General features: G+C 41.3%; 1 protein-coding gene across 1 annotated transcript in view; it reads right to left on the bottom strand.

Moving 5' to 3' along the window:
- Positions 1-17,034, bottom strand: part of FGF18 (fibroblast growth factor 18) — a 111,474-nt gene that overhangs the window by 30,057 nt on the left and 64,383 nt on the right. The window contains exon 4 of the mRNA XM_038413816.2: positions 738-844. Coding sequence (XP_038269744.1) covers positions 738-844 — 107 coding nt within the window. The remainder of the gene's footprint in view (positions 1-737; positions 845-17,034) is intronic.

Below are 17,034 nucleotides of genomic sequence, written 5' to 3'. Positions count from 1 at the left end.
TAGCCAGTGTTTTAATTCATGTGGTACAGAGGGCGAGTGCTTTTTATGTGTGTTTGGTGGTATTTAACTTTGACAGCCTCCTGCCCAATTATTTAACTTTGGATTCACCAGCAATACAAAGAACGTATGTAAGTTACAAAAACAAGTTAATGCATTAAAAAAAAATATGACTTCAGCAAAGAAGTTAAGCTACACAGGCAAATATGTGTAATTTGTTACATGCTTCTATTGTGCTGGGATCCAAAGTAATAAAATATTCCTGTAATGCTAGAACCGTGGGGCCCAGCCCTAATAAGATGTTCAGATTCCAATATTAGTTTTGCTACAGTATATTCTGACTCGTTATTAAAACAGGCATTACACTGCAAACCTCCCTAACATGTTCCTAACAATTTTATTTATTTTTTTTACCACCAAGGTAAAAGAGATTTATATCATGTAATGCGAGTGCTTGGTTGTTTTTGAGATGCATACATCTTTTGTCAATCTATGCAACTGTAAAATAGAAACCTGTGCATACCCAAGGCATCAGTAATAAAATCCCGGTGGTTGGCTGCTTTATTTTATTGTGGGGGAAGGGTTGGTAAAGGGATGGACTGCTTTAAAAATTCCACATTCCTCAAGTCCTGCTTTTCATTTGGGGTTGACAGGCAAAGTTCGGAACACATCATTACGACTTCGCAGTCACTGCTAAAGGTAATGATCATGTTACAAATGAATTAATAGGAAACACTTACCTTCCCCACTAGCTTGCCTTTCCTGTTCATGCAAAGGTAAAAGTCTGTCTCTTTCCCTTTGATCCGGACTTGACTGCCAAATGTGTCTGTTTCCACTAGAAGCTGGGCTTGTAAAAGGAAGAAGAAAAAAAGGCATTTACCAGCGCAGTCAGATCAAGTCATGGCATGAATGAGGTAAGTCAAGAAGTTCTCCTGTGTCTACCTGGATCACTGAATGTAGACACAGTTCATATGGAAAAAAATCCCACACAACCGACCAACCCACACACCTTACCACAGGCTGAATTCTGCTCTTGGTTACACAGGTATAAATCTAAAATAATGCTACTAACTTCATCTGATTACCCCAGATTTACATCAGTGTAATTGAGAATTTATACACACACACACACACACACTTTTACTGCCCAGATTAACAAAGCTATATTAATATTTTTGTGTAGGGAGGGGACTCCTCCTGTAAAACATCATGTGAATTACGTTCTCAGGAATGGTGCCATTAACAGCAAAGTGAAAACTAAATTATTTACCACAGGCCAATGCTTGGTGTGCCAGCCCTAACTGAGACAGACAAAAGGGCACTTGGTTCTCATGGCCTCTTCAGGCTGTGGCAATTTCACTGAAACCGACAACAGGGAGCAAATTAGTACCGTTGCTTTGGTGCCTTTTTTGATGGGGATGCCAGCTCTTTAAAAGTCCTGTATGTGTCCCCTGGCATACTCAGGAGCCCACCAACTACCATTGTGACAATCCTGTGGGGCAGAGCCTAGAACCCTGCCCATGGCTGGGCATTTAATGCCTTACACAACCTAACCTGGTCACCATGTTGGAGTGCAGAGTTTCCCTGGCCCTGCCTCCATGGTGGAGGATGGTTTTCTTCTCTGTGCAGTCCTAAGTTAATATGCCACTTGCCATGTCACAAGTTTGTTGTCAGAGACAGGCCAAAATTGGCATCCAGGTCTGCAACCCATCGCTACAACCACCCCCACCATGGGGAGGCATTTGGACCCAGAATTTCATTTTGTCTCATTACAGAGTTAGGGGCCAGCTGCAACATTCAGTTCAGGACCAAGGTTAAAGCCAAAACATCCTCCCATAAAATTTGGAGTGTTCAGATCTGGCCTTTTGGCCCAGGCCATCTCTAGAGCTCAGAATAGAAAGCAAACATGATAGAAATAAAATCTGAGAATATCTAAATGTCAGTGCATGGAAACCCGGGCCCTGTACTGGAAATTCATATGAATTAAATCTTACCTAAAAATACAGCTATGGTCAAACACGGAAGAATGTTTGATCTGTGCTACAGAAAGTCACATTCTTTTTGACCTTCAGATTTCAGAACTGTAAAACCCTCTAAGAGCAAATATGTTCACTGTAAGGATTTACCAAGGGGATAGAAATATGAGTTTGTTTCATTTAAGCACATTAATATTTCTCCCACTTGTAAAATCAGAATTTGGCTTTTTCAGCAGTGTAAATATCACAAAACTTTAACTCTCAATGGAGATTTCCTTCTGCAGCTCAGAGATGTGATTTTTGGTATTTTTATTCTTACAATTACCAAATGTTCAACAGATGCTTACATTTATTTAGATTCTTCATTTGTTAAAAGGGTATCCCGTGAAATTAAACCTATATCAAGGGAGAGAGAAATTATTGTTTAAGTGTCTAACAGCAGATGGATTTAACATGTATGTGTATTATATATATTTCAGTGTTCTGAAATGTACCAACCTACTTGATCACTGGGACTGGTGGGTCAACCTACTGCTGATTATTTGGACCCTCCCTCAATGGAGGGGGTGGGCACCAAGACCGACTTCTTTTGGTCGGGGGGGCCAAGGAAACCAGAAATTCACATTGTGGGAGACAAAAAAAGAACAAACAAGGATACGGGTGCAGGTCAAAACAAGGGATCCAGAAGGCAACATTAGGCAGGGAACCCCAGATAATGCCCACTGCTTCAAGAAGGTGTCCAATGAGTTAGTTTGGACACCCCTCAGAGGAACCCTGCCCAGAAGTGGGAACAATTAAGGGACCAGAAAATAGCGTACATGGAAGCTCTGGAGACTGAAGTCCTCCATTTATCTACAGACCAGGGAGGGCATAGGCAACAACAATGCAAGTTACCTCCACACTGACAGCATGCCTCAACCTTCTTCTGGAAGCACTGCCTCTATGGGGCTAGAGAGTAATTCATTCTCCGTGTCCATTCAGTTCTGGGAGCCTCTGTTAAAACTACTAAGTGTGATGCTGACCATCAGGTAACAACTCTGGTCACTTTGGTTTGAGAATTATAAAGGGCAACGTAACAATGAAAAGACTTCCTATTCCATTACCAGTTTCTTCAGTCACCTATTACCCTTCTGATGGCTTTAATTTTGGAGATAAGCAACCTGCACCTTTTTAATCCAAAGGATTGTTTCACTAGGGCAGAACACAGACATGAATGCGGCGTAGGTTAGAAATCAGAGGACACACCACGTCACCTTCAAACTACAACATGTATGAGTAATATCCAGGCTGATTTTAATTTGAAAAATATCACCTTCAAAAGAGGTCGGTTCCCTGCTGTGAAAATTAAAACCATCTGGACAGAGTAATTTCCAATAATTAATCTAGCTCTCCTTTGACACGGCTACTAATTAAAATATGATACCCCCTCTTTTTTGCCAAATAAAGAATTTAAATAAAGTTTAAAGATCTAGTAAAATAATGTAATAATTTTAGAAATAAATTGAACTTACCTTTCCTCCTACTCTCCCTGGGCTGCAGAAGGTTATGTCTGTGCCCTCACATCATCATGCACTAGTACCCAGAACAGAAACTGAGAGCAGCAGCCTTGATGGGAAAACATCAAGAGTGACGTTTATACCAATAAAAACAGGCCCCCAACAAAACCCACAAAGGGGTTCTCAAATTCTAGAAGCAGTTATTTCAGCCAAGATTTTCAAAAGTGGGTGCCCTTAGTTAGGCTCCTGAGTGTATATTTAGGACCCTAAATAAGAGGCCTGATTTTCAAAAGTGCTGAGCACTCAGTTGCTCTCATTGAGCTCATTGGGAGCTAAGACGTGTTCAGCACTTTCAAAAGTCAGGTCAGACTTATTTAGGTGCCTATATATGGACTAAGAAGCCTTACTTAAGGCGCTCAGTTTTGAAAATATTGGTCTTGTACTCTTCGGTTGTTAAAACATTATTAGCTGAAATTAAACTTTTATCCAGGTAAGATACAAATTATTGTTTAGGAAGCTAACGGCAGGTGGATTTACAGCTATGATTCTTTTTCATGCTTGAGTTTTTTCATTATTTGTATTACTTTTAGGGATCGTGATACATGCTGGATTGACAACCCACCAAAGCTCTGTCCTTCTTCCACAGAAATCAGTGGGAGTTTTGCCATCATGCAGACAAAGCACAGATAATTGCATAAACTTCTATACCTTGCCCGTGTGTCTCAATGATTCTCTATGGGCACCAGGCCAAATCTTGTTCTCAGTTACAATGACATAACCTCACGGAAGTCAATGGGGCTACTCCTGATTTCCCATGGTATAACCAAGAGCAGAGTTTGGCCCTCCAAATTCTAGAAGTTGAGAGGCCAATTCAGTCTCAGTGGCCTATTCCAGCCTTGATCTCTCTGCTGACACTACCAGTCACAATGATGGTTTCTGTGATATGGACACATATCCACCAGAACCAGGACTTATATTACCAGCTCATTACACATAGGCCAGATGAAACAGTAACAATTTTCAGTCACCACAAACATTCAACAAAATGCTTGAATGCAAATTTTCTTGAGTTACCTCTTGGATAAAGTCTCTACGTCTCCATGAACAGGTGGAGGTAATTTGTAGGGGAAATTTTCCTAGTTTTTCTGTGGGAATTAGTTAGAGAGGATTGTAGGTTTCTCCCCTGCTGTACTTTTCAGCTACACGGACTTTCATGACATATTGCTTTGAACCCAATTAATCTCTAGGTGCACTGTAGGGAGATTGCAATCTTTATATTACAAAAAACTGCACTCCGGTCTGTAGATCAGGTATTATTGTTTAAATTCTTTGACAGTTAGATATTCTGACCTATTTTAAAAAAAAATTCTTTAGAGGGTAAAATCTTCTGCTACATGCTTTTCCCTTATTGGCCCATTTAACCTAAACCTTCCTGAGAACTCCCACTGGAAGAAAGTGGAATTCCTCACATGTCTAGGTGAAAAGGATTATATATATATATCCTTGAAAATATATATATATGTTGAAAAGCTATCTTCCAGCTAAGAAAACATTAAGTCAGGGAGATATTTGAAGGTGGTAGAAAATATACCAACTTATCTTTCAAATATTTCCCTTGAGTGGGAGGATGGGAGCCAGAAAGGTAGAAAGAAGATATAGGGGGCAATGGAAAAGGCCAAGGTTTGGCTTGCCTATATCATAAAACCTTAAGTTCTGTCCAGTTTCACTGAGAGAAGGCAAAGGAGATACAGATAAGTTTAGCAATATGGGGGAGAAAGATTGGTTGGAGCAGAGGTGAGGGGACTGGCTTCTTGCAAATATAATTCTAATCAAGATCTGACTTTAAGCACCCTCAAAGGGTCTCAACCTGCTCACTGAAGTGAACAATTTTGCTATTGTCTTCAATGGGAATAAGATAATCCCAAACTCAGATGTCTGAGGAGTCTCTCTCATAGATTCATAAATTCTAAGTCCAGAAGGGACCATTATGACTATCTATTCTGACCTCCTGTACATCGCAGGCCAGAGAACATACCCAAAATAATTCCTAGAGCAGTTCTTTTAGAAAAACATGGAAACATCCACTTGGATTTAAAAAGTGCCAGTGATGGAGAATCCACCCTGACCCTTTGTAAATTGTTCCAATGGCTAATTACTCTCCCAGTTAAAAATATATGCTTTATTTTCAGTCTAAATTTGTCTAATTTCAACTTCCAGCCACTGGATCATGTTATACTTTTCTCTTTTAGATTGAAGGGGACCATCATTAAATTTTGAGCATGTAGGTACTTACAGACTGTAGTCAAGTCACCCCTTAACCTTCTCTTTGTCAAGCTAAATAGATTGAGATCCTTCAGTCTATTGCTGCAAGGCATTTTCTAATCCTTTAATCATTCTTGCAGCTCTTCTCTGAACCTTCTTCAATTTATTAACATCCTACTTGAACTGTGGACGTCAGAACTGAACATAGGATTCCAGCTGTAGTTGCATCAGTGCCAAATACAGCGGTAAAATAACCTCTCTACTCCTACTTAAGATTCTCCTGTTTCTGAAACCCAGGATTGTGTTAGCTCTTCTGGCCTCAAATCTTCTATTGGGCCCTCCCAATAAAATGATCAGCACCTGGAGTTCAGGTGGCAAATGTGGCTCCCTGACTTATGGACTCTTTAGCTTAACCTGAGCTTCAAGGTGGCTCTGAGTAGCACCCACTGCAATGTCCTCCAAAGGGCTGGCAGATTTGGCCAGAATGCAGGAATGCTGCAGCCATGCCCACTTTCTCTGGTCACAACCCCTGAATCAGGAGCCATGAGGAAGAGGAGCATGGAGCCAGCTATGCAACCCAGAGATTCACACACGTCTTCAGCAGGCAGGTTAAACTGGCTTTACCAGCAGAGTCCTTCGCAGGGACCAGAATCTGACCCCTGATCCCACATTTTTCTGATTAGCATCTTGAATTATTACTAATTCAGTGAACAATTTTTAGAGGAGAACACACAAAACCCTTTTCAGTTAACTAATGTAAATAATTTACAGATAAATCCAGGTTGAGGCTGTCTGACTTTGACCACAACTTCTGCAAGGGAGAGCAGCTTTCCAGTTCAGTTCATCTAAAGCAGAGAGCAGAGGTGGAGTGTGCTTTCCACAAACCCCATCTACCATGTCTAGCTCTCCCTTGTGACAGCTGTAGAAAATAAGATTTACTTTCGTCTTTCTTGACGAAAACCCCAGTATTGCTAAGGAAGAATTCATATGTACATCCATGCTTAGAATAGTTGAAATCTGTTCAAACACAGTTTGCCCCAAGAAAAGTTGAATCCTATTACATGACCACTACATATGATAGAATGACCCTGTCTCCACTTCACGTTTATGACATAATGAAGAGGGAAGCATGCCAACATTATGTAAAGTCTGTAGGGAGCAATAAAACCTGCAGGCCCTGAACAAGTGAGAGAATCTATGCTGCGCACATATTGAAATCGTATTTGTACATTTGCATATTTCTCAAAATTTATCATCCAAGATGGTAAAGCCTATATGACCTGATTCTCATCTCACTTACTCCAGTACAAATCAGGAGTAATTCTGATGAAGTCAGTGGAGCGACCCTGGCATAAAACTGCTACAAGTGAGAGAAGTACTGGGTGCATAGCCCTTGCCTACACCCATTATATTTAGCAATCTTAAATTATAAGATCAACACAGAGTGTATGTTAAGATAGAAAACCAGGGGCAGATCCACTGGTGCGTTCCTTCTGATTTGTGCCACTCCAGTGGTAAAAAGCAACCACAATGTGCATCTGACTCCAAGATTTGAGCTGATGTTATTTTTTATCATGACTTTACCCAATAATATACTGTCCAGTTCTGTATCTGGGTGAATGTAAAGGGAGTGGCCCTGAAATTCTGAATCAGATGTAGAATTCCTAAAAAAGAAGGGTCTCTGTTTCAATGAGATTTTCTTGTAGATGCCCAAAAGAACTCATAATCCCAATGCAAAGTAAGGGGTTTGACTTTTTCATACTTGTATTTGTGTGGGAGCTTATCAAGTCAGAGCCCAATCTCACACACACTTTCACACACAAGTAACACATCTCATTGGCTTCAGCAGAGACCTGAGGCACGTTCCCTCTGAACAAGCCAATAAGACCTCTGCTAAGCTCATCTCAGGGAAAACCACTGACCATATTTTACAAGAACTTGTCTTCAAAGGGTTTCATCCAAGGGCAAGATGTTCTCTAAAGGAGTATGTCAAGGCATGCTATTATGTCTACCACGAGACCTTTCCATTCTATTTTATTCAGGTTCTTATACCACCCTCTTCACCATAGTACCGGAGTGCTTTCCAGTAGAGTAGTAAGTGTTATGACGAACATCTGTCACACCAATGTTTTTCAGTTCCAAACATGTTCTCTTCTACTTGGGCTCAAACATAAAGGGATACAAGCACAAGAATGCAAAATGTCAGCACCAAGAGGACATCAGAACATAAACAAGGGATGAACCAGACTTGTCGCTCTACTGGATGTCAGTGGTGTTAGATCAGGAATGAATCTGGCTCAGTGTTCCCCGAGAGAGCTGTCATCTCAGCCCAGCATGAGAACATGGAGAAGAGCTACAAAATTATGGAACAAAGACGTACTTTTTCAGAACCACCTCACTCCATCTTCCAAAATATGGAATAGATCTTCAAACGAATGATCTATCCCCCCACCAATCCATTAAGCTGTCACTGTTCACCAGTGCTTCTGAAGAACTTAAACATGATGGGCTAAAACTTGAAGCATTTAATCAGGCCCTACTTGTGCAAAATTCTCATTAATTTAATCAAAGCAAGGATAGAATAATAACTAAGTAAGTCCCTTCGGATTTGGTCCAATTTTAAAAGTGATTTTTTTAGGATAGTGCTCAAGCTATAAGCCACATGCTACAGGCCTGACTGTCCACTGCCTGGAGCCCCCAGGCCCATTTACTGATATGCAAAGTGAATGCAAAATGCTACCATTATGAGTGGATAGCCTTTTGCACAGGTGTATTTGCATCATAATGGGGCCAGTAAGTAGAGAATCAGCCCTGCAACTCGTGCAGATGTTTTGTACCTAATTCACCATCAGCTAAAGTAAAAATATACCAGACAGGTGTCAAAATTCTGCTAAACACACTTATTTCAGCAAGATCCAGTAGAATGGCAGTGAGGCGATAGGTCACAAACTGTAAAAATCTGTCGGCGTGGCAAGCAATCTCTGGATTGTGCTTTAGCACCTCCAACTGTCCTGTGACTAAGAAGCAGGCCTGGACAGTGAAATGTAAAATTTAGAAACTGAAATTCCTCCATCTCAACAGGGCGTCGTGCTGTCTCCACACACTGCTCAAGTGGACAGTATTTCTACAGAGGCAGGAAAACTGATTGAAAAGCAGCCAGCTTCAGAGTCTGGAAGTAGTAATGGATGAGCTTCAAAAGGTTCAGAAGTTCTATTATGCTTGAATAAGCACCTAAAACTAATGTCCTTGCTCACGCACACTCCCATTGTCTCAGTAAAGACCAGTAAATAAGGACCTTAAAATGTGGGCCCAAATGCTTAGTAGAACCATATGCAAGCTATTTGAACCTTTTGGGTTTGAAATCTCATCAGCACTTCCTTCTCCCCATGGCGGTAGAAAAATACCATGAGAGCAACTTTGTTCTTGGTATTTTGACTCTCTTGTTTCCAGTCCCAGCTGAGACCAAGAAGTGCTGATGTATACAATAAACAAACACCAGAGAACAACAATGATGTAAACTTCACGCATCTTCTTCCTCAAAGTGATTTTAGTTCTGCCCAATGGCTCATATCAGATCAAATTTTCTCTGACTCACGTTGCCTGTCTATCTTTGGAAGTTTGGTGGTTGGCTGCTCATCTCCAGCCATGAAGTAGGTGTGATGTTAGCATCACTATATCCTCTTACCGAGGGGTTGCAAACATACGAATCTCTCAGCGTGCCAACACCACGATGGCTTTACATGCTCCAAAAAGTCAGTCTGCCCAGCTCCCACTGTTGTGTGTGTGAAGGCTCCAAACTGAAGCTAATGAGGAGAAATCTGTTGCATATTGAAAGTATTGCTTGGATTCAGGCTACAAGCTGTGCCTGATATAAAAAGATGTTATTTTCTCTGTACGGTGAGCAGGTTTTATTACTCGGTACCCTCCAATAAAAGTTGAAATTATGATGATTAATTTTACGGATGGGAATATGTGCGTGTTCGTACATTTTCTCAAAAGGGCTCATTGTAACTTTTTTTCCCCCCAGCAAGTGAGAAGTATGCTGAAAAGAAAGTTGCACTATGCTACTGTATCTTCAACAGGATTCTTGTGGCTCTGGAACTCAGGGAAGAAAAGGCAGTAACATAATCTAATGCAGCTTGGGCTGAATGTGGGGAGGATTTTTTCACTTTTTAAAATTAAAAACAGCCTTTGTTATGACAAATGGATGTGAAAGTAAACGAAAATATATTCAGCCTTGATCTTTAACCTTCACACTCCTGCCATGTAAAGGATAACGTATTATAAGTAAAAGTGGTGAAGTGCTACGTATGCTACAGTAATCTTCAGATAAAAAATGGGGACAAGGGATGAAAAGGAAGAGCAAGGAGTTTCCCCTCTGCAGAGCCAGGGTCCATAGAGTCCATCTTCTCTAAGGACTTGCATAGTTTGGAACATTATGAGTATTTCCAGCTGAATGAAACTCTTCTTTTAGTGGAAGCTGCTCTATTCTATTCACCTGGTAAAAATAAATTCTCTCTCAGTACACTAAAAACAGCAACAACAACAAAAACAGGCACCCAAACAACCTTAGCTCTGCCCTCTGGCACCGGACAATAACCATACAATTACAATTAATGTATTTTAGCATCTGTGGTCCATTAGAGGACACTGATTTTTAAAGACATTCATTTTTTTCATATATATGCCTTGTGGGGTCACTACAAGACAGAGTTATGATTGTTTGAGTGTCTTTCAATGAATTTTAACTGTATGGAAATTTTGAAGAATCTGTTACTTCATTACTGAGATTATCTGGGACAAAAAAGGTCTGATACAGAATGCTAAATTTCTGAAAGGACCCCTTTTAAATCTAATTTTAAACTCAATCTTATGAATTCTCAGCACATTAATTCAATACTCAAAGAATAAGTGCTAAAATTTAGCAGATGATATACCATATTCTATATACATAACAGAGAGCGAATCCCTGGCATTAAGTGCAAAAGTCAATCCATCTTTAACTATCGAGGCACAACCAATGTCTCCATAAAATGTAAAAGAATTCCTTGATCTCCAGGGTACTTTCTTTGGGTTTAGATGCTGGACATTGATAGCACAATACCTGTGTTATGTTGTTTGCTATGTATCCTATCTATCCCAGAAACAGGCCAAAGCTACCAAAACCAGAGAAGATCTGAAGAATCTGAACTTCCTTGGCATTCTGGGTGGTGGGGTGGGATTGGATCAGGGTTTTGATTTGGGCTCAGCTCTACTTGACACCTGTAGGTGAAGGATTTTTCAATAAAGGCCCAAATTCTGCCCTGCTTTACACATGGTGTGACCCAGCAGAAACCAATTCAATTGCATGGGCAGCAAGTTACAGCAAAATGTGGCCCTTTCATTTGACTAAATATTGATGTTTTATTATTTTTTATGCTTATTGATCTTTTGCTATGCAAAAGTTTGGTGCTAAGGTCACCCTTTGGATGGTGCAAGTGAACCTAAATGAGTCCTCATAGAGGGAATTATCCTCGAAGCAAGGGAAGGCACACTATCGGGAGACAGGGTGTGAGAAGCTGGCAATGCCGAGGCCCAGGCAATGCCATGGATAAACAGTTCTTTCAGACTCCAGGGCTCTCAACCCAGAAGCTTTCACCAGTAGATAATTCACTTTAAAAAGCAACTTCAGAAATACATGCCTTCTCCAGCACTCATTTCTGTACTCCCCCAAAGCAGGTCTCTCCTCCTTTATTGTGCCACCTCATTATCCCCAGTTATTTTATCTCCTTTTGTGATCTTTAAGTAGAAAGGAGTGAAGATGTCCTCAGCAGCTGAAATGTATCTTGGGCTACCAGTGTAAAAATATCTCTGTAACAGATGTGAGAGTACATTGTGGGGTGAATGCATTATAGATAGAGTTGTGATCACATTTTCACCTGCTCCTATTATGCACATCTGGGGCACACTGGCAAACTGTGTGGCTGAAGCGTGGGAGGTTCCCTGCTCCGGAACTCCCCTCGTGCCTTTCAGCTCACCTCTGTGCATCTCTTCCCCATTCCAAGGAGGTTTTATAAATAGGCAAGTTGTATTTTTAAAATGCAGCCCTGACAGCCAAATCTCTGACCTAGTTTGCAATTCCAAGGAGTGGGGCTGTTCACTGGACTTCTCCACAAGAGCAGGGGGAAGGAATCCTCCTTCCAGGCCATGCAACAGCAATGGAGACACTCCACAACTGCTATTGCTGCTGGTAACTGGTTACTGATGACTTCTGTGGGATCAATTGATTGGTGATTTTCACAGCTGCAGATCTTCCCTAATGCACCCACATGCTATGGCAAATGGGTGGAACACCTGCACTCAACTGTCCTCATGTCCCACTCTGCCTTTAACATAATGGAACTGCACAGGTTCAACTGGGTCACAATCTTCTGAACCTGCAGAGGATGGAGCAACAGTAAGTCCTTACAGAATAAGTCTGTATATTTTTTAATGTGTTCCTCTAGGAATCCTATGTGGTTCACAGAGTATCTACGTCAAAATTACTTTAGCCAGTGCTGAAATGAAACTGTTTCTGAGGATGGAACATGGCAGGCAATCTATGCCAGCAACACTATACAAAAGCTTTTGTGGGGGAAGTGAAGAGTAACTTCACCACCTGAAAGTTCAGGGGAAGCCGATGAACCAGTTAATTTGAAAGAATAAGCAACCACAAAATTCACTATTGGCTCCTGAACAGAAGATTGGGATGCTGAAAGAAGAGTGGACTGGCCATCAGTTCATCCTAAATCAGTAGAAGACTCACCAAAGACAGGGAGCAACAGACCACCAGGCCTCTCCCTTCTCCAAGAAAGGTTCTTAGTGAGAGATGAGCGGAGGTTGTTTGGGGGTGGGGGTGGCATGGGGACCCAGAAGGGAGAGTTATAACTGGAGACTCAAGATTTTAGAGAATAATTGGGGTATTTATCCCAATCCTTCAGACCTGGTGTTCTGCTTCAGGCCCCCTCCCATTTGAAGAGTTAAAATTCATCCCCAAATGTGCAAGGATGAACAGGAGACAGAAAGACAGGATGCCAGTGAATGAGAACAGTGGGTGGCCAAACCCCTGCTGCCAGTGTGCTCTGTATATAACAGGCACAGCCAAGTGTGTCTGGCAATTTCTCCTTCTCGGCAACACACAATTATTTCACTCTAGGTGTATGAATTGTGCATTCCCAGGGCCATTCTCAAGGCGAGTCAACCAGCCATGTCCGCTAACAAAAACCACTCTCCGTGACACGTCGCTCTCCTTGCTCTCATCTCCTCACCAGGTTTTTCAATGTTGTCCTTCCTGCTGTGGCATTTGCAGCTCTCAAAGCAGCAGGTCAAACATCCTCAAATCCTGTCTTCCACAATTCCCTCAGGTTTCCACAGCTTTTTTGCCATTTTCCTACTGGACTTCCAAGTACAAGCAGTATTTATTGGGTAGCAAAATGACCCTTTGGCACTCGTGGTCTAGAGTGCTTGACGTTAAGTGCTGCTAATGCGTTTTGCATTAGTGCTTCGGGGCAGGAAATCTCAACTTCCAGTGCCAAGGGGTTAATTATAATTTATATAGCAAAATCCTGGGCTGAGGATTTTTTCAGCTAATTAAAAAGTACAATTACCTCTGAGAATCAAAGGGACTTTGGTACCCAGCTTATAGAAATGGCTTATGAGCATTTAATACACAAGAACATCTTGGCTTTTCACTTACTCAGTCTTCAATTTAGAAATTAAAGAAAAGAACATCTTATTCCCAGGTTTTACCATTCTGCTGTACTGAGGATGTCTTGTGAAAGCTATTGCAATATAGTAACATTCTGTATTGGTGCTTTAGAGGACCTCATAATAATGCTTTGTACGGACCATCCCCTGTCATTCAAGGATCTTAGAGTGCTTTCTGTGTGTTAATTAATGAAATCTCATAACATCCCTTGGGTAAAGAACAAGTCAACTGACTTGGCCAAGGTCAGACTGCAAATTTTTCCCTTATTCCTCCCACTAGATGCATACTTTTTACTGTATTATCAGTAAACAAAGGACAATGGACAATGAATAGTTACCAAGCACTGTATAATGTGGGGATTCAGAAGAGCAACTTGGGGAAGTGAACTTTCAGCAAAAGTATGTTTATTTGCCTGTGTTTCCCATGTTCTGTCTGACAGGACAATATAACCATATGGGACTCATTTCCAAGATCCCTTGGTTACTGTGCCTGGAGATTTTACATGGGCACACTGGGTAGTTAGATATACTATCACTCAGTTTTCAGATACAAATGCCCATCTGCACACACGAAGAGGTTCATACCCAAAACTTGCTTGTGCAATGGTGGAGGTTTGGAAATATGAATCTTGAAGCCACCCTCAACCGACTTCTCAGCGCATGGAATCTCACAGGACATGTGCTGTTCGGTCCAGCAAAGCAGCACAGCTTTGGGCAGACTCGCACTTTTTTTTAAGAGCTATTCAATCACCTCTCATAATCTCTCTCTGTTGGCTGCTTTCCTGTATGTTTGTGCACGGGCTACAGCCAACCCTGTTCTCTCTTCCCCATAACTATTGGAGGTGTTTGCAAAGGAATCAGGTTGATGTCACTGAATATTCTAAAGTATGAAAAAAAGTTTATTTTGAGGCTAAAAACAAAGATTCTGTGGGACCCTTAAAGCCCTCCTCTGGGGAGTCACTATAGTTACATACATAACACAAGCTGAAATCTCAGCTTAATTTGGCTCACACTATCTGAATACGTATTCCATCATTCATTATTTTTTAGGGAAGTGAAGGGCTATTTCACTCTGGGAAATTAAGCACTACAGTTGGAAACCGATATATAATTGTCAGCAGACCACATAGGCTGCAGGCTTTTACAATGCAGGCTGTTTTACATTTTCATATCAGCGACCTTCACCCTGTCCTGAAAGGTAGTTCAAAATGTGCATGCTAGTTGAGCGCTGACAATGCAGACCACTCATTTTCTAAATGAGACAGGATACGTTTTGGAGCTGATTTGAACTGCTGTCCACTTGGACTGGAACTGAGGCATCTGCTGCAATTAGAAACTTCATGTACTAGTACCAACAGGGGTCCTCAAGATGGGGAAGCCTGACTATCACAAACCCTCTGCCAACACCCTGACTCAATCTGCACTGGTTTACTTGGTTATTCTTTGATCTGGGTCCCATGCTAAAATCAGCAAACTTATGCATGTCACTGTTGCCACAGAGTTGGGGAAAGTAGCAAACACATAACATGTATAAGGCGTTATTGTTGGGGAGATAACATAGGGAAGGACTCAGTGCAGTTAGATCTGTAGATTAATATACCTCATCTCAAAAAAAGTCTGAGGAGAATTTGAAACTGACATTCAAGAGCTTGTGACCTTAAAAAAATGTCCGTGCTTTTTAAGTCTAAATGTTTGGTCTAAAGACCAAAACCTTCACTTAATGGTCTGTTGCAGTATTGTAGTCCAAAGTGTATTTCCATTCTTCTAAACCACTCCCTCTCAATAGGCTGTTGTCAAGGAACAAGCATGTTTATTTAATGAAACCTCTCACGGCAAAGATCTACCAAGGAGCCATGTGATTCTTTAACAAATATAATGTTAGCTGTATTTTCACACTGTACCATAGGAGGTAAAAATAGGATACTTGGTTTAATTGCAGGATACTAAGTGCAAATTAGGAATGCTTTCCCATTTAAAGGCAGAGAATCTCAGGGGGAGTTTAATAAGACCAGGGAGGTGCTCCTTAGAGAGTTTGTTATTGTATACAGAAAGGGGAAATCAAAGGAGGGGGAGAGAGCGAGGAAAATATACAAGATCTACCATATGGCCAATGCTAGTGAGGCTCCACCAAAGGGAAAAATAAAGATTGCAGCAGGGTTGCATCCTCCCCATCAATAAATCTGCAGCATCTTTCCTAACACCAGGTATTATAATGAGCACTGGTGCAGAAGAGAAATTAATAGCTTGAAAAGGAGACTGGCATGGCCCTGGAAAAAGTAAGATGGGAATTACAAAATGTCACTCATGTTCATGGCTCAACCCGCTAACCTGCATTGGGGCTCAGTGGATGGGACTGCTAAATGTTATTCTATTCCCAACACGTGTCATAATTAACTAGCAATTTGGCAGAGAAAGAGGAAGGAGAAGTAGATCCAGAGAGTATTCCAGTGTTATTTTTCCTCACCACTTGACATTTATTGAGAAAGAACTCAAAGCTCCAAAGCACAGATACAATACAAACGCTGACACTGAAATTCACAGACCTGCTTCATTTCCAATAGGGAAAATATCATACTGACCGCAGTCTGTTTGGAGGTCAAACAAAATCAATAGCCTTTCTCTAGTCTGTCTCTAAGGTAAGCCTCTTTCAAAGACATCCGGAGAAAATGATCAGCTTTTGTTGTTGTTGTTGTTGAGTGAGGCTTTTCTTAGTTGTCAAACATTCATATGAATATAGGAGATTCCTTCCTCCGCCAGCGTGCTGATAAGATTGTAGCGCTGTCAAAATATCCCATCCTTTTTATTATACAGTGGATGGGGTTTGCAATTCTTGGGGAGGGAGCCCGGTTGGAAGCTGCTTAGCACTTGGTAAGGGGGACGGAGGAAATAAATCAATGAATCTGATTGATCAGGGGTTATATTTAAAGCCAGTCGTCAATTAGTTTAACGCAGGTTGCAGCTAAAGAGCACAGCAATTTAACCCCAGGAGCCGAAATTTGCTGTCTCCCCTCGGTCTCTTCCTGCTGCGAGACTGAGAGACAGATATCGGTTTTAGCTGGGTCAAACTGCAAGGAGATGGTTTGTAGCTGAAAGTCACATTTGCAAAGTTAGCTCTGAGAGAGCAGGATCAATAGGAGACACAGCGGAAATTCTAAGGCAACCGAGAGAGTTTGGGGAGGGATCCAAAGAGTTTCAATCAGGCCAAGAAACGTCTATCACCCAAAGGGCCATGTAGAGAAGTTAAGTCCTTGAGGAATGAATGAAGATTATAAAGCATCAGTCACTGTGCCTCTGGGTAAAATTTGCCTCTCTAATCCACATTGCATACCTTTTATCCCTTACTAGAGATTATATACTCATTTTCCATGAAGAGCTTCCACCGACTTGAATGCACACCCCATGCTCAGGCAAAAGGCAAAATGTTCAGCAGAGATGTACAGGACAAAGTGGAGAATTTTCCCTTTTTTCCTCCATTTTTACAAAATGCAAAATCGGTAGGAAGTGACAAACTGGAGCAAAAAAGGACAGACCAACACAATAGTGCTACTAGTGGCCCCAATTAAGTCAGCCAAAGTTTC

Source organism: Dermochelys coriacea, chromosome 8 (genome assembly GCF_009764565.3).
Source record: "Dermochelys coriacea isolate rDerCor1 chromosome 8, rDerCor1.pri.v4, whole genome shotgun sequence".
Taxonomy (NCBI): Eukaryota; Metazoa; Chordata; order Testudines; family Dermochelyidae; genus Dermochelys; species Dermochelys coriacea.
Note: the sequence above shows the minus strand (reverse complement) of the source record. Positions and strands in the feature narration are given on the sequence as shown.